The sequence below is a fragment of the Melanerpes formicivorus genome, unplaced genomic scaffold (assembly GCF_026170545.1).
Source record: "Melanerpes formicivorus ecotype bairdi unplaced genomic scaffold, bMelFor1.0.p_v2 SCAF_27, whole genome shotgun sequence".
NCBI lineage: Eukaryota > Metazoa > Chordata > Aves > Piciformes > Picidae > Melanerpes > Melanerpes formicivorus.
Genome location: NW_027142379.1, coordinates 3,783,232 through 3,808,447, shown reverse-complemented (window position 1 = coordinate 3,808,447; position 25,216 = coordinate 3,783,232). Strand labels below are relative to the sequence as shown.

General features: G+C 42.5%; 1 protein-coding gene across 1 annotated transcript; it reads left to right on the top strand.

The window, feature by feature from the left end:
* The first annotated feature begins 425 nt into the window (after positions 1-425).
* ANXA5 (annexin A5) lies at positions 426-21,163 on the top strand. Its single transcript, XM_068153962.1, has 13 exons — positions 426-527; positions 711-754; positions 7,044-7,128; positions 8,170-8,264; positions 9,105-9,218; positions 11,568-11,658; positions 12,252-12,331; positions 12,749-12,805; positions 15,470-15,563; positions 16,644-16,739; positions 17,271-17,329; positions 19,388-19,510; positions 20,628-21,163. The coding sequence occupies exons 2-13, from the start codon at positions 746-748 to the stop codon at positions 20,688-20,690; spliced, it is 966 nt and encodes a 321-aa protein (XP_068010063.1). The 5' UTR covers positions 426-527; positions 711-745; the 3' UTR covers positions 20,691-21,163.
* The last annotated feature ends 4,053 nt before the right edge of the window (positions 21,164-25,216 follow it).

Genomic DNA, 25,216 nt, shown 5'->3' with positions numbered 1-25,216 from the left:
TTCCTCTCTTATCTGACACAATGCTGAACTGCATTCATATGGGTGAAGGAGCAGGTCTTCAGCTTTAGATGGAAATACTCTTTGAATAGCTGTGCAGACTGCATCCTCCTTGCCCTCCCAGAAATATTTTCTCTGTATCTGCTTCAGGGAAATGGACCCTTTGTAAGATGCCAAGTTGTAAAGAGCATCACCACCCACACCTCTTACTGTACTGATAGTCTAGAACTACTTTCTCTTCCAGCCCTGTGCGTACTTTGCTAACCCCGCTTACTTGGAAGTTAACCGAGGTCAGCTGCCTTACCCGGTGCCACGAAGGCCAGCACCGCTGAGCACTCCGGGCCGAGCCCGCCGGCAGCCCGGCCCACAGGCAGCCCGCAGGAGGCCGCCGCGGCTGGCTGGCCGCCCGGCCGGGGTGGGGCCTGGCCCGGCCGCTGGGTGAGGCAAGCGGCGGCGGGGTGCCCTCCCTCCTGCTTTACTCGGTGCTCCCGGCAGCTCAGGGCGGTGGCGGCTCGGCGCAGCAGTTCGCGGTGAGGGGCGCCGGGACTGGGCACGGGCGGTGGCAGCTCGGCGCAGCAGATCGCTGTGAGGGGCGCAGGGACTGGGCACGGGCGGTGGCAGCTCGGCGCAGCAGATCGCTGTGAGGGGCGCCGGGACTGGGCACGGGCGGTGGCCGGACGGGCGCTCACTGTCGCTCACTCTTCTCTTTGCAGATTCAGACTCGACCCAGACCCGGCGGATCCTAGAGATGGCGAAGGTGAGGCGGGCGTCGGTCTAATTGCGGGGTCGCCGCGGGCAGCCCCGGGACACCCTCGGTTTCTCTGCCTCATTGCTTTTACTTTTCACTGATTTGTCGTCGTTCTGCCTTAAATTAACCCGTCCTGAAGGCTGGGGAAGGGGCCGGGGAAAGCAGCTCATCATGTGAGGCGAACGTCAGGCACAACTTTTTGTTTTGTTTTTTTTTGGTTCCCTCCCCCTCCAGTTTCCACTAATTTAGCCAAATTTTCGGTACTGTGTGTTTATATTGTGCCTGGGTGGAGGCTCCTTCCACTGGAGGAGGAGGAAGGAGACAAAAAATACCACCGTGGCAGTGTTCTGCAGAGGCTGTAGGCTCGATACTTTCTTTCCCAGCTTGCCCGTATATAACTTAACTGTTCTGGAAGCCTTGCAGCCATCCTGCAGCACATTTGGATAGTGGCTTGTTTTATTTATTTTTTTTTCCTCTGAGGCCCTTGTGTTGCTGGCTGAAGGCTCGGAAAACAGGGCTGACTCCAGCATTTGCTTCTATAGTTGCATCAGATAGATATGCTCTGAAAATTAGAGTAAGAGTTTAATGGCTCATTTGCAGGGTTTGTATCGCTGTAGGAGGCAAAAGCCATGAAGGTATATAGATGCCTTTCCAAAGGTCAGGTAATGCTGTAGGAATTAATTATTTTAACTTAGCGAGTGGTGTGATTAGTGGTGGCTTTATACTCTTCTGATTATGTACTCATATGCTGTCTGGATTTAGTCTTGATAGAAAGAAAGTGTACATCATTAAAAGAAGTGTTTACTTTTGAGGATTTACTGCAATGCTATTAATGTTTTGGGTTGGGTTTATTTGAGGGATAAAGAGGGGATTTTTTTCTTTCTCTAAACGTCAGGCCTGGTGTGTAGGATCCTTCCTAGGAAAACAGGAACCCTTATCCATACCAGTGCAGGGTGCCTCAGCAGACAGACCTGCTTGGGCAGCCTTTGATTATTTTATATGTAGCATTGCTTGTAGGCTTGAGGGTAACTTCTTAGTAAAAGCATAAAAACTTGCAGTTCTCTTGTCTATTCCACAGACACACAAACCTTAGTTCTTGATCCTTGTAAAAACAAGATTTCATTCTTTGTTAGTCCAAACCAGTTACTCTTGTCTTCACGTATTGCCTGCTGCCTGAGGTAATGCCTGGGGCTGGGCTAGCAGCTGTGGTGGATGGTGGTAGGTTTAAGTCATTGGAATTACGACCTCTTGTACTAGGTAGGCCTTGTCCTCCAGTTTCCACATTCAGAATATTTCCACATCAGTAGCTGCTTTCCACTTACAAGTATTCTTTGCCTGTGCAGTTAGGCAGCCATTAAAGACCAGGAGTGTTAAAGCTTTGTTGCCTTTGATTAATTTCATAAAGCAAATGCAAAGTTGGAGAGTAAGCGCTCCTCCTCATGGCAGGTGTCTGTTCTAACTTTTATTGTGCTGTGAAGTGAGGTGAGAAATGAAAATGCTTCTCAGTCATTAATGTCAACTGTCAATTGACAGTTGTTATTTGTGTGTGAGACTAGAACTTCACAAATGCTGCACAGCACTTCTGTGCTGTTCTGATATCCAGTTTAGTCCAGATGCATCACTGAAGAATAAAATCTTTGAAGAAGGTAAGTTACCACTTCTTCTTGCTCACTTAGGGCAAGTTGTTTGTTGTTTGGGTTTTTTTTAGCCCGAAGACATGAGGGATTTTCTGTGTTCCGTGTTCCATGTCCAGGACAAAAAGGTTCATTCATTTTGTGGCAAAGCTACAGCATGTGGTTATGTGTTGTGCAAACTGGTCTCTCCGTGCCTGTGTTGTGCTTTATCTGCAGGACGCCTTTTCTTGTGTAAGCAATCTCAAGGCAGTTTTTCTTTCTTGGCTGCCTTCTGGAAGTAGCACACCTTTTGTATGTTAACCTGTGTGCTGGAAAATACTCTTTATTTCCATTCTTTCCACCTCATGGTTACCCTGTGCCATCTTGCAAAGAGGTGGCTGCTTTAAAAATAAAAAGTCCCTTACAACTTTCTCTGCACTAGACACTGGACTGTCCAGTGGCAGATTGGTGAGATGCTACATTTTTTTGCCTCGGAGGAGCATTGTGAAAGAAAGAGGTCTTCATCTGCAGGAAATCTGACTGCTAAGAATTTGCTGTGAGTGGGTGCAGAGGAAGGGTAGCCAGGAAGAAGCCTGACTCAATTCAAGTATGATCTTTTGTTTGTTGATAATGAATGTTTTGTGTTTAAGCATGGCTGAATGTGGGATCTTGTAGTTGGGAAATCTGTTATGTGCTTGGTAGGAAAAATTAAAAGGTACCTCATTAAGTGGCTATTGTTGATCTTACAGATAATGCTGTTGCCAGGATATGTGGCTCCTTAACAACAAATTGTGAAGCCAGGTTGTGGGTTGTCTCTTGGGATAAGTTAATGTAGCTCAGGTGCTGGTTAGAAGCATCTCACCTGATGGGATTTGCTGCTTCTCTTCTGCAAACTTTTGTTGGAACAGAATAAACAAAAATAAGAGGACACAACTTTCCTCATTTGGGGCATCGATTCCAAAGCAAGAACATCTCTTGTTTTGAAGTTTGGCGGTGTTTTGTTTCGTTTTTCTTTCTTCTGTGTTTGGTGGTGTGGGTTTTTTGTTTGTTTGTTTGTGGGTTGTGGTGTTGTGTTTTTTTTTCCTTCCGTCTACCTTTTCTCCATGTTAATTTTGTCTCTGTGGGGGCTTCGCTGCTCTTATTGGTAGGTGCCTAGAGAAAAGGGAAGCTTCTGTTTATTTCTAGTATATAATCACAGACTGTACTTGCACTACATGATTGCTTAACAATAGTGAACTGAAAAATATAGAAAGAAAAAGTTGTAGTGTTAGAATCATGTGATGCTCTTTCTGCTGAGGTCTTGCCTGTTGCGCTTCTCTTTACAGTCTACTGGCCAGCATAGGGTGTTACTCTGTAGTAAAGGATCACTCCAGGTTACAAAAGGATTTACATCAATGACTATTTTGTTTCTCCTTGCCATTTATGTGCTTGGGTGGGAAACTTACTCAGCAAAAGGAAAACAAGCTGTGGTGTTATTGTGTATCTGTTTGCATAAATGACAAGGAACATTTTTAGAGATGCTAAAATGAAGATAATTTATTTACCTCTATAGAATTTCATGAAGTTTGTAAACAGGTGTTAAATAGTTGTCTTTTATTTCACTGTTCTCCATGTTAGGTCAGGATGATGTAGCGGTCTTGATGCTGTGATCCATCTGCAAGAACCAGTTTGTTTCAATAAAGTTTAAACTTTTCTTAATGTTGAAACTGTAGCTGAGTTGTGTGATAAATGAATGTCTGGATGTGGTCAGAAACCCTTGTGTGTGGATCTATTATTTTGTTAGGAATATCTGGCTCATAGCTCCTATTTCTCATTCTCCTTAACTGAAGTTGACTTCAGCAGTTCCAGTGGTGATGGTGGTCTAGAACAGATTCTTCCTCTCTCTTTCTCTGGCCAGAAGGTGCCATGTTTGGGAAGGAGGAGGCAGCTTTTCCCTCCATGAACTGAGTTTGTTACCACTGCAGGTTTTTCTGCCATTGTCCACTGATTTGCAAACGAGAACTGGGGACTGCAATAACTAATAACGTTTTTTCTGGACAGTGGGGTGGTTTAGATGGGCTTGTGGCTGATAAATACCATGTGGCTGAGTATTTCTTTGCCATACCCTCATCGCCTGTCCACACTGCAGTGCTCTTAAAAGCTGTGTGAGTACAAGTTAGACATGGCTTGACACTTCCCACGAGGGAATGCCTAGAATGCACATGGTGCCCAGACACCAAGATACCTCCTTTAGACTGTAGCTGCATCAGAAGAATTTCAGGAACTGTTCATCAAGTTTAGTCCTGTTGAGACTTTGCACAGCTTGCTTTGGAAAAGAGAGTTATGAAAAGATTCTTCTTAGTTAACAAAAATGAGAAGGATGATGTGGAGAGAGATTTAATCCAGCACTTGGAATTCATGCATATATTGCCTGAAACAGCCACAGAGGAATGTTGGGCTGTTGTCACTAGACTTAGCAACTGTGAAGGGGAATTTCACTTGCTCCTAATGAGATAGACAAAGGAAAATTAGCTTTTAGATCAATATCTGTTTCCTTTGAGACCTGTTGACCTTTGGTCATTTCCAAAGGAGAATTGTGGTGGTTCTGTATTAATTATATTAAGATGATATGAAACAAAGCAGAAGGAAATACTTTTAAATATCCCCTGGTATGGTAATAAAGGAGGAGGATGAATACAAAGGCTTTTCAGGTTAGCTGCTTTACCAAATTAAGTTTGTAAATTGAGTCCCAAGTTTTTGAGATTTTTTTCATTATAGCCTTTGGAATTAGCTGGGAAAATGACAGTTGAGTAGATACTACTGTGCCTAAATTTCAAGTACTGCCTAGAAACTTCCTTGTAATGGGAAAACCAGAATTTTTCAGGGGAAATGTCATGCCTCTGAAGTATGCTGGTTATTGGCAAGCATCTACCAGCAAGAAGTTTGTTGCTGTTAAGCGCCGTGATACTTTGTGTTCTGATTTTCTGAAACACAGCGGAGTTAAACCTGACTCCTTACTGCTTCTGCGGTGGGAAGAGTGGGGAGGCTCTGATGGCAGTAACACTTGGGTGTCCTGGGAGGCAGCAGTGCTTCAGGGCAGTTTCTGGTTAGTGCTGGCCTGCTCTTTTCTCTCTGTGCTCTTCTGTCTGGCCTGTCTTGGATGAGTAAGCTCACTTGAAACATAAGCACTGTGTGGCTGAAATTGCTGTCCTGAGGGAAAAGCTGGATCACAGAGGCCAGGTGGCTGTGCCGTCTTGAAATGAGCTGGTGCCAGTCTCAGTAGGTCTCTTGGCCCTTCTTTCATACTCCATGAGAGTGGAAAAATGCCCTGCTTCCTACTTCTGTACAGTGATGCTTGCAAGAAATTTCCCTTCTCCAACTGTTGTAAAAACCTCCCTATTCCCAGATCCCAGCTGTTTCCCTTTTGGCCACTGCTTGACTTCTGTAGTTAAAATTACCTACTGTGCTGTACACACACAGGTTCTTGAACTGTCAGTTTAAATAAAGGCAAATTTTTTTCATGAGGGCAATTAATATCCTTTTGTGTTTGAACCAAAGAGGAAGTCCCTGAAGAGCAAGGTTCCCTGGAAATCTAGGGAAATTAGTTTTGTGTTTTGACAGGCTGATATTTTGTCCTTGTGTTTGAACTTTTACTTCTTTTTGGCTGTAAACTGCTATGAGGAATGTAGCTGGATCACTTGGCTAAAAAGTTGCTCATGTCGAAAGAAACATGATGAAAAATGGAAAACCATTGCAGAATTCAGTAGGTCTCATTTGCAATCTGATGGAAAAAGTTGTCTGATACTGGTTGAGAGCTCCAGTAGGATTTTCTTAAGGAGAGGAAGTCCTCATTTCCAAACATGTCTTGGGTCTTTGTGCAGCTTTTCTAGCATATGTGACTGTTAGGTTAATTACCTAAATCATAGAATCAATAAGGTTGGAAAAGACCTCAAAAATCATCAAGTCCAACCTGTCACCATAGACCTCATGACTACTAAACCATGGCACCAAGTGCCACGTCCAATCCCCTCTTGAACACCTCCAGGGATGGGGACTCCACCACCTCCCTGGGCAACACATTCCAATGGCTAACGACTCTCTCTGTGAAGAACTTTCTCCTCACCTTGAGCCTAAACTTCCCCTGGTGCAGTTTGAGACTGTGTTCTCTTCTTCTGGTGCTGGTTGCCTGGGAGAAGAGACCAACCCCCTCCTGGCTACAACCACCTAGTTGTAGACAGCAATAAGGTCTCCCCTGAGCCTCCTCTTCTCCAGGCTAAACAATCCCAGCTCCCTCAGCCTCTCCTCATAGGGCTTGTGCTCAAGGCCTCTCCCCAGCCTCGTTGCCCTTCTCTGGACACATTCAAGAGTCTCAATGTCCTTAAATTGAGGGGCACAAATGATGATTTCTTAGTCATTTTCCTGCATTCAGGTTCTGGTGTTGTAAATACCCATCTAGCAAACCACCACTGTGTAAACATATCTGAACTTATCTGGTGTACTGCTGATTAACACTGTAGCAGTACCTTTAGAGTCAGCTGTGCTTAAATACCCACTGACTGCTGTTTTGTCAGAAAATTGCAAGAAAAACGCCATCTTCCAGGTTGTGGGTTCACATGTAGTCTGAGCTCATGTATGGAGAACTGAAATATGCTATCTTCTATTTCATGTCTTTTCCCCTTTTCCTCCATCTGTTTCTCCCCCTCTAGTACACAAGAGGCACCGTGTCGGCCTTCTCTCCTTTTGATGCCAGAGCTGATGCAGAAGCTCTCCGTAAGGCCATGAAGGGAATGGGTAAGTGTAATGTATTTTATGAAGAGGAAAGGGCTTTCACTGCTTTGAGAAACATCTTTTCTGAACTCATTTTTTAGTATTAGCAGTTAAGGATAGGACATGATTGCACATGCCGTGATTGCACGTGCATGAATGATAACCCCAGCGCTGCACCAGTCTGGGTGTGTCCTGCTTTTGACTGTGTTGCTCTCAAGGATATTTACTTTTAGGCTAGCATAAGGCAAAAAGAAGGTGGCTTGCACATTCCCCATTAAAGATTGATACTCGTAGGCTTCTCCACACAGAGTTTTAGTGCAGAGTGAGCTAGGCTGTGTATTTACAAGTGACAGCCTTGGAAAGTTATGACAGGTCAGCAGCCCCCTTGGTCTGAAGTGCATGAGCACATGACAGTTACTGTGAGCAAAGCATACCAGCACACAGCATGTGCAGGCTAACAAGTGATCTGTAAGCTCACACTGTAGCTTTCTGCCCCAGAACAAATCCTAATTTGATACTTCCTTTGAGGCCACCTGTGGGAAGAAGCAACATGGAGGGAAGAAGGGCAATATGATACACTTCAGCCTGCTGGCAAGTTCAGTAAGGTGCTATGAGGGCTACCATGTGAACTACCATATATAAAATGAACAACAGCTCCACACTTCTGCACTCTGGAGTGTTTGGGGTTACTAGACTGAGTTTTGCAAGGAGTTGGCAGATTATTTATTCTAAAGTAAATCCCCTGGTGAGCCCAAAGGCTCTTGTGTAGAATACAGATGGTGACTAAATGTTACAGCTCAAGCCTGAGGTGCTGGGAGCAGTGTCTGCAACAGAACACTGATGGAGAACAAATGATCTGTAGGTCCTCCAGTCATGTTTTCGCAACAACAGAGCACCAAAGCTGGTGCTTCAGCTTGGGTTGTTGTGACCTTTGTTGTTTAAATGCTTCTGCTGTTGGTCAGCAGACCGTTATTCTCAAAGAATCTTTCATTGCCTTTTGAGTTTGTGCCACTGCTGTTTGTTTTGTAGAGTCTGTTTGTAACTCTTTGTTCTTTCTAACTGCAGGGACTGATGAAGAAACTATTCTGAAGATCCTTACCAGCAGAAACAACAATCAGCGTCAAGAAATCGCATCTGCCTTTAAAACTTTATTTGGCAGGGTGAGGAGAAGAAAAATATCTCTAAAAATGAGCTGAATGTGGCTTATAATGATGACTTAAAACAGTGAGGCACATTGATCACACTCCCTATAAAAGATTCCTTTGAAAAAAAGTACAGTTTTGCTTCTGTCTACCTCTTTCCCCTACCCAGCCATAGCAGTAATTGTTGGCTAGCTTAGAATATTCCTTTTTAGGTAGGCTCAAGGAAGTTACTTCCTTTCCCTGACTTCCAGTCCAATATGTCTTAGATGGGTTTGTGTGTAAAAGCTCCTGTAGCTTCTTGTTAGTCTGCTTTTAGTCCTGATTTCATGCTCAGTATGGAAAAAGTTATCAAGTATTTTGAAGCAAGGTCTGCAATGTAAGGTGATAGCAGGAACAGAATTTTCCAGATCTAGAAAATGTGACAGAAATAAAGCAGCTGAATACTGTAGCAGAGGACTTCTCGACCCCAAAGAGATTGGTGGATAGAACTGTAAGGCAGTTCAAAGCGAAGAGAGCTTGCTTCTAACTTCCAGCATTGTTGGATCCTTCAGTGTTCTGGCTGGGTAATCTCTGTTTCAAATAGCAAATGCAGTGAACCACTAGTGTCTGAAGAATTCCTGTATTGGAAAAGAAAAATAGAAAAAAGAAAAGTTAGTTTCAGGTTTTCCAAATGTCCTTATAACCTTTTTTCTACCTTATTTGGCTACATTTGTTCCAGTTTAGGTATCATTTAAAACAAAAAGAGCCCTTTTCTTGTGTTTTTGATGAGTCTTCAGAGTCTTCCAGTTTGCAGACATGCACATATCTGTTTAAAATGGTTAGTCTTTGTTCTTTACAGCACTGTTTGTTCTGCTGTAGGATCTTGTGGATGACCTGAAATCAGAACTTACTGGCAAGTTTGAAACACTGATGGTATCTTTGATGAGACCAACATATATTTTTGATGCTCATGCACTAAAGCATGCCATCAAGGTAAGGGGGGTGAGGGGAAGGAATTAATACAGCATATGAAATGTTTGTTGCTCTTACATTGTTGTTTAGGAATGAACTTCTCTTTAGAAAATTGGTCTGTGTAATGTTTTATGTGAAATTATTTTCATGAGAAACTAGGTTATCTTCAGAGAATAGCATTGCTGTACATACAAGTTAAAATCTTCACAGCATAAGTCTTGTTCCTTCTGATTTAAGTAGCATGAGTGAATGTGCATGTTGCTTTGAAATTCTTTTAGCTGCTCAAGTGCAGTTCTAGAGCCCAGTAGACACTGAATTTTTCTACTGTGAGCAGCCTAGCTGCTATTTTATACTTAAACAGCTGGATGCATAGGCTGCAAATCACTTCAAGGCATTTCATTAAAGAGTGATATAATTTCTATGTCTCTTCTTGATTGTTATTTAAGTGAGAGAGTGTTTTGTCCCTGACAGATTAAGGTGCAACTCCAAAATTGATGGACTATCATATTTGTGTAAACTGGTGTCCACCAAAATTATGAGCAGGCATTTGTGGAATTGACTGTCCTAAAAGCTGCCTCCAGTAACACAGAGGTGGTGGTGGTCCTGTCAGTGTTACCTTTCCAATATTTCTAGTTCACTAAACGCAGTGCCTTTCTGGGAAGGCCAGGTAAACAGATACTTGCAGTCTGTATGTGTAAGTATTTTAGTGTGTTTTCTTCCAGGTGGTCTTACTTTGTTTTTTCCTTTATGACACCTGTCTGATATCAGCCTGTGCAAATGGAAGAATTGGATGTTCCCTGGGTTATTCACATAATCTATTGATCAAACAGAGGACATTGAACTTAACTAGTGTCAGGTAGTGCTTGGTTAGGTGACACACACAAACTCCTGAGATCTTTGCTGACCAGCTGGTTAATATGTAGGCTTTAGTCAACAGTGCAGGCTGGTGACCGAGCAAATAGTTTCTCAGCCAACAGAAACTTCAATTCTGGGAACTTTCTATGATGTCTTTATATGCAGTGGTGGAAGGGGAGATGGCACCTGATGAAGAAACTGATAAAGGCCTTGCTGACTAAAGGAAAAGCTGTATTCCCAAACTCCTCTTGTTGACTTAGGAGTCAAAGACTGACAGGGAAATGACAGAAGAGATGGGTGTAGGAGGGGAAGTTGAGATAGTGAAACAAGAGTGGTTTTGTTCTCGTCACTTAAAAGAATGATATCAAACACATAGGATGTCAGAGTATGTGTCTGCCCAGGAAAAGATGTTGATACCAGCTGCAGTTCAGCCAAGGTGGACTGCAGCAGTAAGGAAGATGTGAGAGCAGGGACTTCAGTGCAAGATGTCAGCTTGGCTAAGAGCTCTGAGTCTGTGCTGAAGATTATCCCTATTAATTTTCACTGCTGCTACTTAGATTAGAACCAATATACCTGCAGGCATATTCTTGAAACTGTGTATTTTGAGAATTATTCCATGTAACCTGGCAGACTGGAGTTTTGGATATCTTGGTGTGTGGTGACATATCATTGTATGTAGTCAGCATTTGGGTTTTCCTTATGGGAAAGGTCAGAAGTAACACACTGAAATGAAAAATGCTCAGTGTTGTATTTCAGTGCTGCTTTTGTGAAATGACTCCTTTGGAAGTGTAAAGAGCCAATGGCTTATTCTTTCAGGCAAAACAAACTCAGACTTGTGGAAACAAGACAGTATCACAGTATCACAGTATCACTTAGGTTGGAAAGGACCTCGAGGATCATCGAGTCCAACCTATCAACACAGACCCCATGACTAGACCATGGCACCAAGTGCCACGTCCAATCTTGTTAATTTTATCTTTGTAAAAGTTAAAGGTGTCTCTTGTGCCTGCTGTAATTACAGTGCAGCAGCTTAAACTGTCTGCACTTACAATTCTGTTGGTAGATGTGTTTGCAGCGGAAGAGAGTGTGGACTGAACAACATGATTCATGGAATGGTAAAGATCATGGCTGAATGGCTCTGTTTGTGCTGGTTGATGGAAGACAGTGGATGGATAGTGATAAGATGGAAGCTGTTAATCCATTCATTCACATATTGAGGTCATTGAGTGTAATAGTGAAGAACTGAAACGTATCTGGGTGTGCTTGAACATGGAAAGACTCATCCGGATCCTGCAGTGGTGAGCCTTTATTGAATGGTGGCTTGATTTTGAAAACAGTCAAGCCAGAACCGGAAGAAATTCTTTCCAAAGGCCCCCAATATATCAGAAAGAAGAAAATAATTTTTCTTTATTTGGTCCAAATGTAAGCAAGCTGATGCTTGCTTTTGATTGTTAAAGAGAATTAGTGTTTTATTTCTGTTATTTCATAAACTGATTCACGCTTGCCCCCCTGCAGGGAGCAGGAACCAATGAGAAAGTGTTGACTGAAATTCTTGCCTCCAGAACACCTGCAGAAATACAGAATATTAAACAGGTTTATCAGCAAGGTAAAGTTCTGCATAAAATAAAGTTCTAGAGTCTCCTTTTTATTCTCTTTATATGGATTTAGTTCATCTTGCGAATAAGGGTTATCTGAACTGATGGAAGTATCCAATAAGTGGGATTTCATTCTGCTTTGTCATGAAACCTTGTGTAAAAATAAAACAGAGTTTGGATTTTAAGTTAAAATAGCTTTTATTTCAGGACTATGACTACAATTTTTGGAGTTTTGTACTTTACAGTTAGATTTTTATGCACTTACAGTTGTTGTACAGTTGCAAGACTGTCACATTTTAGCTTAACTCCAGATCTGCATGCTCTTTAGATCCTTAAAGAGGTGAATCTGTGCATATCACCTTGTATTTCAAAGTATTTTGAGTAATTTGCTCCTGGTGCTAAGTGTGAGATGTTGTCTTTTCACCTCTTTCACAATAATGTTATATTATAAGTGAGAGCAGAATATGTCCTAATTATTAAGAGTTGTTTCAGAGAAATGATTCTGCAAGCTGGGTTTCAAAATACCTTCTTGCTTTTCCTTGCTTTCTCCTCAAAATAGTGAGCTGGTCTGTAAAGTGGTGAATGAGTGTTGTTCTTTTTTCAGAGTATGAGGCTAACTTGGAGGATAAGATCACAGGAGAAACATCAGGCCATTTTCAGAGACTGCTGGTGGTCCTGCTGCAGGTCAGTATCTCTGTGCAGCTGTGTGTGTATGGTCTGGTGTGCTTTTGCTGCTTTCTGCTTCCTAAGCTGGGATTCTAGATAGACCTGTGGATAGGCAGGATTGGTTCTGAAGCTGTCGCCTCCCCTGACTTGCAGGATCAGTCTGGAGCTCTGTTATGGGTCATTTCCACATTACTGAATTGAAAACCTTCTGCAGTGCTTATGGGTATAGCAGAAGGCCTGCTACATGGGATTTTGGAGGCAATAGAGGAAGAGAACATTTATTTCATGAAGATGTGCAAGCAGAAGGGAAAAATTAGGTGATTCTATGAAGATGCAGTAGGTTATGACTTCTTACAGGCACAATATAACAGATAAGATTTGCCTTTGATTCAACTTTGATTCTTCAATTTAACAACTTGTCAAAATTCTCTCTAGGCCAACAGAGATCCTGATGGCAGAGTTGATGATGCTCTTGTTGAGCAGGATGCTCAGGTGGGTGAATGGCTTGGATTTGGGACATTTCTATGAGTTCTCTTGCAAAGACACTATTCAGCTAGAATTAACATGAGGAATTGTTAAGGTTCTCTATGTGGGGGTTTATAAATCTTTGTTCATGTGCTTTTATACATACTGGACTGAAGTCTCAAAACCTGAAACACTGGGATCAATTTTTTTGGCATTTTTGCATTTTGGTGTGAAATGTGTCTTGTTTTGCTCATGACTTGATAAGGTGCCTGAATTAAACAGTGATTAGATTACTGGAAGAGAGAGCTGTGATTGCTGAGAGATCCACTGCTGAAAAAAACAGAGGTGTTAACGGGTCCTTCCTAGCTTACTTGAACTTCTTTTTGATCTTCTGTGTCACATATGTGACACCCAAATGCAAATACACCAAATATTCTGCTTTACCATAACCAGATGACAGCCTAAGAATTGCCTTTAGGGACTCGGGTATTGCCCTTTGTGAGTATTGTCCATGACATTGTCACTGGTTACCAAACCTGCTCTCAGGAAAAGGAAAGCCAGCTGTTAATTGCTGTCCTTGATGCAGTCTCTTGCTGGCTGCCATGGGCTCTGTAGGTTGTAGTAAGGACAAATATCTCAGCAATTAGATTACAGAACTCATTTAATGAGTGTTTCTTCTTGGTTGTTTCAGATAACTTTGGGCTGGACATGTTCCTCTCATAAACTGTCAGTTGAGATGAAAGTATTTGGGTTGTTCAAGGTGACAAGGAGCAAAAGCAGAATGCTGGATCAATAAACATTCTCCTGAGCAAGACACTGGCAAAATGTGTTTTACTAGTACAGGGCTGTCCTTTGTTTTGTAAATTCAGAAAGCATTGCTCTCCTGATACTTAGATTAATTCTGTGGAAACTGGAGCTTGAAAATGAGTGAAGCAAATGTTTGAATCATAAGCTAGACTGTTTCATGAAACTGAACTTATGTAATTGAGGAAACCCATGAACCACAGGCCCTGGTAGGTAGGTAGATTCCTTTTGGCCTCTTTCATTGAGTATAATTGACTGTCTACATTTAGGAGGCACCATACCTAAATGCTGGAAAAAGGTCTGGTTTTCTAAATGGCCTCTGTGTTTTGTTCCATATATTTGGCTGGAGCTGGGACCCACACAGAGAAGTGTACTGTTACATTTCTGTTGCTATCTCTACACTCAACATCTAGCATAGATGGAACAGATTCAGAAAGTTTTCTAATTCTTATTGCCAGGTACAGATGGTCAGAACTGAGGTGTGTGACTGTGCGTATGTAAGACTACTTTTGGCTTCCCAATGTTTCTCTTGATTCATACAATATTCTGGGAGGGAGTTGATACATTAGAGGGTGACCTTTTTGCCCAGTGGTGATGTTTGTTTATTTTTGGCTGCTAAATATAAATTCAAAGCTGTTGAGAAATGAGCATTCATACTACAGCATAGCATGAACATGCAGGCAACTTGCAACACTTCTCTCAGAATGCCTGGAGGAGGAAGTTCAGCTTTTTGGGAAGAGATTTCGTGATCATCACTTTTAAAAAGTTATGCAATCAGTGTTCTTTTTGGGTATTGCACAGCAGCAAGGCAGGTAAGAACTTAGAGCTCACATAACTGTCATGCACAACTTTGAGTATCTCTGAAGAAATGCATTCCAGCTACTTTTGAATGCTGTGCTAGAACATCATGTTTACTGCTGGATGGAGAATGCTGGTATTTATTTGAAGAGCTTGGTATATCTTATTTGAACTAAAACTCCTTGCAGTGCCTTAACAGTTTGTGTTTGGTGGGGTTTTTTAGCCCTGTCCTTTTGTATTTCGTACCATTGGTATGAAAAAGAGCATGCAGCAGTCACAGATGTGCTTTGGAAAGGATTGTTGGACAAACAAATGGGATATTCATAAGCTCCTGTTCAGGTTTTACAGCACGGACAGACAGATGACCAGCAGTGTTGCTATGCAGCAGATTTGCCTGTGTGGGTGTTTTTAAGAGATACTTGACTGGCTGAGGATAGGTGGAAATCTGCCTGTCCTATGCTCACTGAGGAGGGAGGAAAAATACTGTATGGTACAATATATATATGAACCTTTCATTTTGCTTGGTGCAGTGAAGAAAGATTTGCCTGAAGAGTGATGAATATGCTAAAAGGATTAAATCTGGTTTTGTATGACTCAGACTTTAGCAGCCCTCAAACCCATTTCCAAGAACTTCTAAATGCATTTTCTTCTCCTTTTTGGAAAAGTTCCTCCTGGGCCAAGTTAGTGTGGTTCTTCCATTGCTGTGAGTCATCATGTAATAAAGTTTTGCTGGTCTGATTTGAAAATGGGAAAGGAAGAAAGGAAAGCAGAAAAAGAGTGTTGGGGAAGAATTTTTAATTCCTGTATTCTCACAGTTTCAAAAGACTTCAGGGTTGCAAAGGGAGTGTGTGCACAGTCAGTTTTAGGCCCTTAAGCAGTATTGCTCATAAAAATGCTTCCACAGTTTCAGAATTTGTCATTTGTTCTTTTCTAAGGTCAGCTCAGGGCTTGGCCTTTTTCTTTATTTTCCTCCAGCTATAACTTGGTGGTAAGTTTAATTCTCCATAGAGTGTGACCAACAGAGCTTTTCAGCAGGGTGTGTGAACATGTAGCAAATGCTGCTGTTTTGATCTCTTGAATTTACAACAGGTTTTGTTTAGAGCTGGGGAACTGAAATGGGGAACAGATGAAGAAAAGTTCATCACCATACTGGGAACCCGAAGTGTCTCCCATTTAAGGAGGGGTAGGTAGCATGGTTCATGTGTGCTTGAAAAGTTCTGCTGAAGTCTTGGTATTATCCAGCTTGTAGTACAAAGTCTGCTTTACTTCACCCAAGCGTTACTTAGCATGAATGAAATGGAAGATTTCGTAGGAAACTCAGGTCTTAAGGACATTCCTGAACACAGACTTGAACAGAGCAGCAACACGCCAGTTTGTCTGTGTGAAGTTTATTTGCTGTAGAAGCACAGATCTTCGATTCAAGCCTGGGGAGAATGCTTACCATCCCCTAAAACTTCTCCTCTTGTCCCTGCACACTTTCCCTGCATGTGTTCACAGAATTATGGAACAATTGCGCTCACAAGGCTTATCTTACCTAACTCTACTTGAGCAGGGCTGCCTAGAACAGGTTGCCCAGGACCACGTCCAGATGGCTTTTGCACATTTCCAAGGGCTCCACAAACTCCCTGGGTACCTTCTGTGCCCATTGCCTCTGGTCCTGGCTCTGGGCACCACTGAAAAGAGCCTGTATCCATTTGCTCCATGTGTTTGTGGACATTGATGAGCTGCCCCTTAGAGCCTTCCCTTCTCCAGGCTGAACACTCACAGCTCTTCCAGTCCCTTAATCATCTTAGTAGCCCTTCAGTGGACTTGCTCCAGTTGCTCCATATCTCTTTTGTACTGGGGAGCCTAGAACTGCACCCTGCACTCCAGGTGTGGCCTCACCAGTTCTGAGCAGATGGGAAAGGATCACCTTCCTTGGTCTGCTGGCAACACTCCTAGTGCAGCCCAGGCCACCATTTGATGCCTTTGCCACAACAGCACACTACTGCCTTGTGTTCAACCTGGTGCCCACTAGGACCCCCAACTCCTTTTTTGTAAAGCTGTTTGACCTCCATCATGTCCTGGATGCATGGGGTACAGCCTGTACAGGAAGGTGTTGTACAGTAGCAATCCAGCAGGAAGTAGGTATTTAAAATCAGACAGAGGGAAGAGTGAGCAGAAGATAGCATTTGAGCTGTGGATAATGTGACAGAGCTGGCAGGAACCTGTGCTGAAGAGGATGCTGGCTGTACAGGTACTGAGCACACTTTCTCTTTTGCAGTGTTTGACAAATACATGACCATTTCTGGCTTCCAAATTGAAGAGACCATTGACCGTGAAACCTCCGGTGATTTAGAGAAGCTGCTTTTGGCAGTTGGTAATGAAGTCTTAACAGATCTTGAACTGCTCTTCACTCAGTGCCAGGCCTCCTGAAATTCCAGTTGTTACAGGAAGTGTCATGAAAGCATGGTTCCTTTGTAAAATATATCACCTGGGATCTGGTTTTGTATCTAGAAAACAGACTTTATTCTTTCTGTAAGAGATAAGGGGGCGTGGGGGAAGTGGGCCCAGGGGGTGGAGTTGACCTGCATTTTGGTGGATCATGTGCATCCTATCAGAAAGTGAGGCAAAACTCTGCCTTGATTTGTATCTCATATAGGAGAATGTCATAGCAGATTTGTAACAGAGTAGAATTGGACTAGCAGAGTCTTTTTTCTCGTAGAAATCTGTGGTGCACTCTAGGTCCTAGGACTCAAAGGGCTGTTGGAGGAGAACAGACTAGCTGACAGCTGTGTACTTAGTTGTCCATGCTGGAAGGAATTCTTCAGCATCACATACCCTGTCTTGACAGTGTAAGATTGTCCTGGATTGAATGACAACCAGTAACAGCATCCTTTGCCTTTTACAGTGAAATGCATCCGCAGTGTGCCTGCCTACTTCGCTGAGACTCTCTATTACTCCATGAAGGTATGTATGTGCTGTCCATACAGCACCTTCCAGCTCCCCCAGCTGCACTTCCTTTCCTTTCACTTCTTCATTTCTTCTGTCACTATGAATGCCAACAGGATACTGTATCACTGAGCATCTGCAAAAACTTTGGGGAATGCTGATATGGGAGAGATCATAGCAATTCATGCCTTTACTCAGAGTTCGTCATAAGTTTGTCAGACAATAAATCTTTTACAGGGAACATCACTCCCATCAGCTGCTTTTGGACTTGGTTTTGTTGCCTTGGAAAATGTCTGGCTAGATCCACTGGGTACCTTCAACTAAATAAAAACTACAGTGTCTTTAGCTTTGTTGAGGAGCAAAGATAGCTAAAAACTTAATTATAGATTGTGCAAATTTAGTGCTTTTCATTTTGGGTCTGATATTTACAGGCTGAAGGTGTAGCTAACTTTGAAACTCATTTTGATCCTCTTTGGAGAGGGGAAAACTCGTTGGACAAAAAGGAGTGATAAAGTATTCTACAGAGGAAACCCATCAGTGACACAACTGTTTCTGTTGGCTTCACCTTCTTCTGTGTGGGTAGAGATAAGCAGGGAGAACTGTGTTCTTAATTCACACTGGCTAATAGCAATTAAAACTGAGGCAGGTAGTCTTTTGTCTTCAGGCAAGTTATCAGCTTCCCTTGAAGAATTTTCCCTTCCTCTTGCTGAAAAGCACTGAAGTAAGTTTGTCACCAGATGGTTGTGTTGATGAGGTGTCAGCATGAGAAACAGTGAAATGAGATGAAATGACAGTTTCATTTTTAAAAGCTGCTTTACTGCTTTTCTAGATACCAGTCTCAAATAAGGTTGAAGTGGAAAATACAAAACTGTGTGTCAGTGTGCTGAGCTGTATGAGCAGGATTATGTTTTCTTATTTATTATTTTTCCTTTTTTAAAGAATGCAGTGGAAAATATTTCCTGAAGTAATTTTACACTTCTGTTACAAAGGGGGCTGATTAATGTCTGCTGATGAGATTCTCAATTGTATTTTTAAGTATAAATAAAAGTCCTTAGCACTTCAGATAAGAAAGTCTTTCATTAATTATTCATTTGGCAGAAGAGTTTGCACTTCTGATTTATAACTTTGGTGTGACAAATTTCTACAAAGTTTATTTTAGGCAGGGCAGAGTCTGGCTTTTACCAGATTCTGATGTCATATCCTACTTGGAAACCAACAGACTCACGGCATCACTTTTGAGCAGCTTTAGGGCATTTTTAGATGTAATCCAAGAATATTCACAACCACTGAAAGAACTGAGTTACTCTGGACAATAGGCTGAAGATGATCGTGGGGTTCTGCCAAGTTCTTCCATGAGGTGCATAAGCAGGTCACGTGTGAAAATGTCTTGCTTCAGCTTGTGTGGAGTCTGACTCGCCTGAGCAGGAGGGCTCAGGACACCAATCTGGCACAGCTTGCCAGCACGGCAGCTTCACATTAAAACAGTCAATCCAAGAGGAGCGTGTTTGCATGGTTGAGAAGGGTTTGTGAAGTTTGCCTCCATAATAAACAGCTGGATAGATTGTGGAATGAGTTGCTCTGCCTGTGTCCTGCTATATGATGTGATACACTTTGTATTAGTCATTGTTAGGGTTTATGTACCCAGCTCCAGAGCTGATTGCGAGTCTGTAGTCTCAGACCACAGTGAAAGGTAATTGGGATGTGGTTCCGGTTGTGGTGCACAGCTACTACTGCGGTGTCATCTTGGAACTGGATTATTTTAAATGAATATGGGCATGTATGACTGGAGCCTGAGTGATAAAACATGAAATGAGAGGTCTGACCAGATGGCACTTCATAGAAGTCCAGTGATTAGAGCACCTTGCATGGTGGATCTTGGTTCTCCACACTGCACTGTGGATGTCTTGTGATCCTGCCTCTGTTTTGGAGTAGAAACACAACTCGGGAGTGTTTGCCACACCACTTGCTCCACTCGGTCCTTTCATGTTGCACCTGATGCTTTTGTGTTGCACCCTGTTTGTACCTTTTTGTCAGAACAAACTCATTCTTTAACATTATTTAATCTTTTCTCTCCAGGGGGCCGGCACTGATGATGATACCCTGATCAGAGTCATGGTTTCAAGAAGTGAAATTGATCTGTTGGATATCAGACAGGAGTTCAGAAAGAATTTTGCAAAATCATTGCATCAAATGATTCAGGTAAAAGTGACTGTTCTGTTTCCAGGGAACAGGGGGGTGACTGAGATGTCACTGCTGGCACTATTTGTTTTTATGGGATGGGGTGGGTGTGGGTCAAGCTGGACAGCCCAGTGCACTGAGAGCAGGGGTGGCTGGTCTGCAGTTTGGGAAGTACCACATGGTGTCATTCCAGGGGGGACACTTCCTATGAGAAGCTAAAGGTTTCTTGCCAGTGATCACTGGGAGAGCAGATGTGGTTTTCTGAAATTACAAGTTACTCAGAGACCATTTTTAGCTGTTGCTTCATTTCCTTTTTCTTGCCTGGGTTCCTTCTGAATTTCAGTGTTTCTGAGGGTGCTGGCTCTAGAGAAATTCTGGGGTTGAGAGTGAATTATTGTAAGGTTGAAGTTTAAATCAGGTTGTGGTGTGGAATCTTTTGCAACATTTCACAGTGGAAAGCATTTCAGTGTGGAATCAATCTGAATCATAATCTCCTTTGAGTAGATGGGAAGGAGCAGGAGGGGAAAGAGCCAGTAGGAAATCCAGAGCCAGCTGTTACTGCAGAGTTGAAGCCAAAATGTGTTTATTCCTTGGAATGTTTTTTTTGGGTGTTTTGTTTTATTTTTAATTGCTGCTGTTTGCTATGTTGTGTTACCATTCCTGACATCATGGTTCCTTAAATAGTCTGGGTGAGGTTGCTTTTGACTCTAAGTGGGACCCATGCATCTGTCCTGTGGGATTTAGCAGCAGAATTTTCCACTAATTACAGAGAGCAGGGCTGGGGCCTCTCAAGTGCCATCAGGTGCACTTTGCACTTTAAAGGTTGTTGCTGTAGGTGTTGCTTTGGGCTTCTCCTTCGTCTGGACTTTCCAACTTGCAGACAAATGCTTTCTAATAAGCAATGGGAAGCTCAAGTTCTAGTAGAGCTCTCAGAGGTTTTTTAGTGTTTCTGAAGGTCTGTGTAAATACAGCTCTAGCGTAAGAGACAGAGAATTTCCTTGCATCATTCCTGAGTGGAGAGTCATCCAATTGGATTTCCTGTGGGTGGGACATGCATGATCTGTGGAGTCCTCCTTGGCTGCTGCTGTTTTCATTTCTGTGGCTGTGACTCATGGTGACTGATCTGTTGTATTAACAGAAAGATACATCTGGGGACTACAGGAAAGCACTCCTGCTCCTCTGTGGCGGAGACGATGAGTAACAGTGACACGAAGGCTTTGTTGTACTCCAGCTTTGCAGCCCTTCAGTTAGCATGTCTAGCTAAGTTTTTGTATCTTAATGCTTTGTGGCTGTTTGGATTTATACTTGCACTTATTAAAATGAGCATATTGTTATCCAGGCAATAGCTGATCCCTCCTCTTCCTGACAGCCCAACTTCCAGGAATTTCAAGTGCCTTCTGTTTGTGAGAGCCATCGTCATGGAAGATGGGTACTGAGCACAGAGCCCAGTTCTCTGCAAGTGTTTTGCTGAAATAGGAAGAAAAAAATCATGTGTTTTACTAATATTTTAAAATTATCTTTTACTTGCTTTTATTCTTTACCTTTCCACTGAATGTTAAGCCAGCTTTAACACTGCAAATGAAGAAAAGATGTCCATGGTATTTGAATGAATTTACTGAACAGAATGCAAGGAATCATTGCAAATCTAAGGACCAATAAATTTTTTCCCTCTCAGCATAGCTGTATGTGGTTTTTAATGGGTGAAGATCTGTTTTCCTTTTCATATGACTCCACTGCTTCAAACACGGTTCATTTTTCCTATTATGCAGCCTTGTAAGCGTGTGTGATGGTTTGCAACTCTGTATCTTGCTCTGCAGTCTAGTATCTGGGTACTGTGGTGATGCTGCTGTTCAGTATACCTGGAATAACAAGTTACTAGTACTTGCTGGGCACTGCATTCTCATTTTGTGCTGCTTTGTGTTTTTCTTATCTGAAGCTGGGGGAAGGAAAGAGAGCTGTTTGCACAGTGGTGAAGCAGATCAGATAAACTGCACTTGTAGGATCAGTGGAAGATTTCTGAGATGGAAGCAGGTGAAGAAGACAGTGGTCTACATTTCAGGGATCCTGGGTGCGAAGAGGATGGTTGCAGCAGCGCTCTCATCAGGTTAGCAGGGAGAGCACAGGGAGAGAAGCACCTGCCTGCTCTGGAGGTTGTCTTAAATTCACTGCTTTAGATCAGCATGTAGGACAGGCTCTGAAAATTCAAGTGATGTGTGCGAAGGAGAATAAAGATACTCCTGTTTCATGCATTATAAGTCTAAACACCATGGTTCTAAATTTAGCTGAGTGTTTAGTCACACATCAGCTGTAGAAACTGCACATTGTAATAGTTTGGTTGAAATTGATTCTTCACAGATTAAGAGCTTTAAAACTTTAGTATGGAAAAAATGTAGAGTTTAAATTTTTTATAGTGCAATTCTGCATTGTTAGTGTTAGGATCTCATGCTGACAAGCCCTTGGTTTCCAGTGTATAATATAAAAGCTCCTTTTTATGAGTAAATTTATTAACTAAAGCCTAATCCACTCTACAGCCTTTGTTTTTCCATTCTCTCCCACACATACCCTCACTCTTTCCTGCTCATGCACTCTTACTCTTTCTCTTCCTTGCTTCTGCTTGTCCAAATGTAAGATTTACAGACTTTAAACCAGCACAATAGATCGTATTTATGGATCGATTTAAATGATTGAGTTAAGTGCTTTCCTCTGCTCCTTCTGGATAGTTTGCTGAATCCTCCCTGTCACTCTTGTCTGGGAGGATGGCTGTGGATGTGGTTTACGTCTCCATCGTGTTTTCAAGTGCTCTGATGGTGCTGCTGTAATTCTGCCCTGCCATCTTCAGGCTGCCTGGTCCAACCTCTCCTGCCTCCTGGCACCAAAGTCCTTCTGACTCTTTGGGTGACCTGACCCAGATTCCTGGGCTGGCAGAATCCAACCAGACAGCTGCTGTCTGGTGCCACCAGTAACTCTCTGGGACATCTTTTGAGGACTGCTGCTGGTGGAGGGAAGGGCTAGGAATATGTGCAGGGTAAGAAATGTTGTGGAATGTGAGACGAGACTCAAACTGGGTTGTTCTGGATTAGTGCCTGTGGTCACAAACTGCACCTGAGATTACAGGATCCTCACAACATTAGCTTTTATCATAATTTTTCCACTTTTATTTGGCCATGACGGAGACTGGTGCAGAATCCAGATGCAGAGAAGCTACTTAGAAATTAAACCATCTGTACACAGAATATTTGAGACAAGGAATGGTGCATAAGTGTTTGAAATTCCCTTTTGAAGTAATCAGAGAAAACAGCTTCACCACCCATGTTTCTCTGTGACTAGTAAAATCTGTGGTCCATGTTTGTGCAAGTGCTGCCTCGGGAGATAGAATCATTTTGGTTGGAGATGACATTTAAGATCATCAAGTCCAACCATTCTCTAACTCTAGAGAAGGCTGATACTAAGTTGGCAGCACATCTCTGCTGCTTTGAAACACCCTTAGGGATGGGAATTCAACCACCCTTCATTGGGAAGCTTGTTCCAGTGTTTGAGAACCGTTTCGGTGAAGAAGTTCCTTGTATCGTGGAGTGAGTTCCATTCCCATAGCCCTGATTGAACCGGAGTGTCGCTGGCTGCAGGCGGTGCCATTTGCCATGCGGGCAGTAGATGGTGCTGCTGTTCCAAGTAATCCCACGCAGGCGCTGCTGGTTCTCAAGATTGTCTCAAATTTTAAGAGGTTTAGGGGTTTTACCTTTCTTTCTTTCCCCACCCCACCCCCTTCCAGATTGCCTTTTCTGGTTTCCTCAACCTAACGCATAGGTCAGGCAATTGCAATCTTTGTTATTATCTTTTCAGAGTTCTTTAATCTTGTTTTCAGTATGAAATGTGAGAGCAGTGGTGTGTGCAGAATAACGAACAGTAGACTTTATTAGAAATAGAAGCTGGGTTTGTGTACATGACTTCTTTTTAATATTCAACCTTTCTCTTTTACAAGCTGAATATACACAAGGTCGACTTTGCTTCCCCAGTCATAGTTATGAGATGTTAGAAAAGAAACTTTTGTTAAACTCTTGCCTTTACAACTTGTGAGTTGAGTGGAAAAGATTTTACTATGCTATATTTTCTAACTTCCAGTCCCTGAATTACTATCATGTAGTAATAAGAAACCTTTGGCCCTTTTTTTCTTATAGGCTTCTGTTGCCTGAGGAACTGGATGTCTGGTCTTTTTCTTTAAGATTTACTTGCTAATCAGCTAGATCAGAGCTGCTGAGCCATGTCCCAGCATAACTTCTGGAGAGCTTTTGATGCAGAGAGGAAAATCATCTATCTTTTACCAGAAGGATCAGTAAAATAAAGATTTTAATCTGTTTCTGCAATTTCTTAGTAGCTGTACAGGATTCCAGGGGTTAAATGTGGGGTCATTCTAACACACACCTCTAGGAAGCATCATGACAGTGAGGTGAGTTGAAGGATGGTAGAAAGGTTAGCCTGTATAAGTGGTTATTTCCACTCACTTTGCAGTAAATGCACTTTCCCTATTATCTTTCCTGTTCTCAGAGCCTCATTCAGTAGTGACAGGCTGGAGGTACCATATAATGAGGCCTAAAAGGCACAATGGCATCTCTGAAGTCTGGTGAAGATGTCATTAGAAATCTTGCTCTGTGTTAGTTGCCAAGTATTTGTCCCATCTTATGTCCCTGCACAGACTGCTTTGTCTCTATGCTGAAGTATTAAATCAGTGAAGCTACTCTCTGGATGCCTCTGCAGCTTCATTAACTGTTTTACCTTTTTGTTTGTGCTCACCTATCTAGCATTTTATACTTGCTTTCAAAAGAAGGTCCTGTGATAACAAGGCTGGGTGGTAGAAGTTAAGAGTTTATAGATCCTGATGATGCTGGTACCATAAAGTGAGTATGTGTCCTTAAAAATACAAACAAAAGCTGCATGTTACTTTTTAGTGTCTCAGCAATGGCAGCTTGGAAGTGTTCAGACCTGCTTTGACATCAGCGTTTGGTCACAGCTTACTCTGCTGTTGCACTCACCACCTCAGGAGCACTGCTTGTGTCATATGAAGACCTCAGAGTTTTTGAAACTGCCAAAATTTTCCTCAGCAGTGATACAGACACAGTTGCCATGACTGGTGCAGACAAGAATGAGGCTGTTGTTTTTTCCCTGTCTCTTCCTGCTTTATGTTAAGATCTTTAAAAGTTGTATGGATCCTGTTCTCTTCAGGTAATCCTAACTTGCTGCTTCATGAAGAGCATATGCAGTAACTCTTCCCTGCAGCTGGGTACAAGGCATCTGTTAGCCTTAAGGTTATAATGTACCAGCCACCTTGTAATGCCATTTACAGTGAGTAAAAATATACTGACATCCGTCAAAGGCACCATCTGGCTAGAGGGAACAAACCTTTGCCTCAGCTCACAATCCATTGCGTCACCTTTACCCAAGGCTGTTATATCTTAATCTGTATTTATTTGGACTCTCTGATCTTAGTAGGCTCTCCTGTAGGATCCAAACAGGCCTCCCAGCACGGATGATTCAAGGTAACACTGCATTTAAACAAAAGATCACTTGTCATTGCTTCAGTCCATGACAAGGTAGGACATCGATGTTATTGTGGCCTATATGTGCTGTTCAGAGACCAAAAGGATGTGAGGACTACCACTGAGTAGACAAATGACTAGTGGGGAGGAGGGACAAGAAAAAACTACAAACTAATAAATCACAGGAAGAGTCATT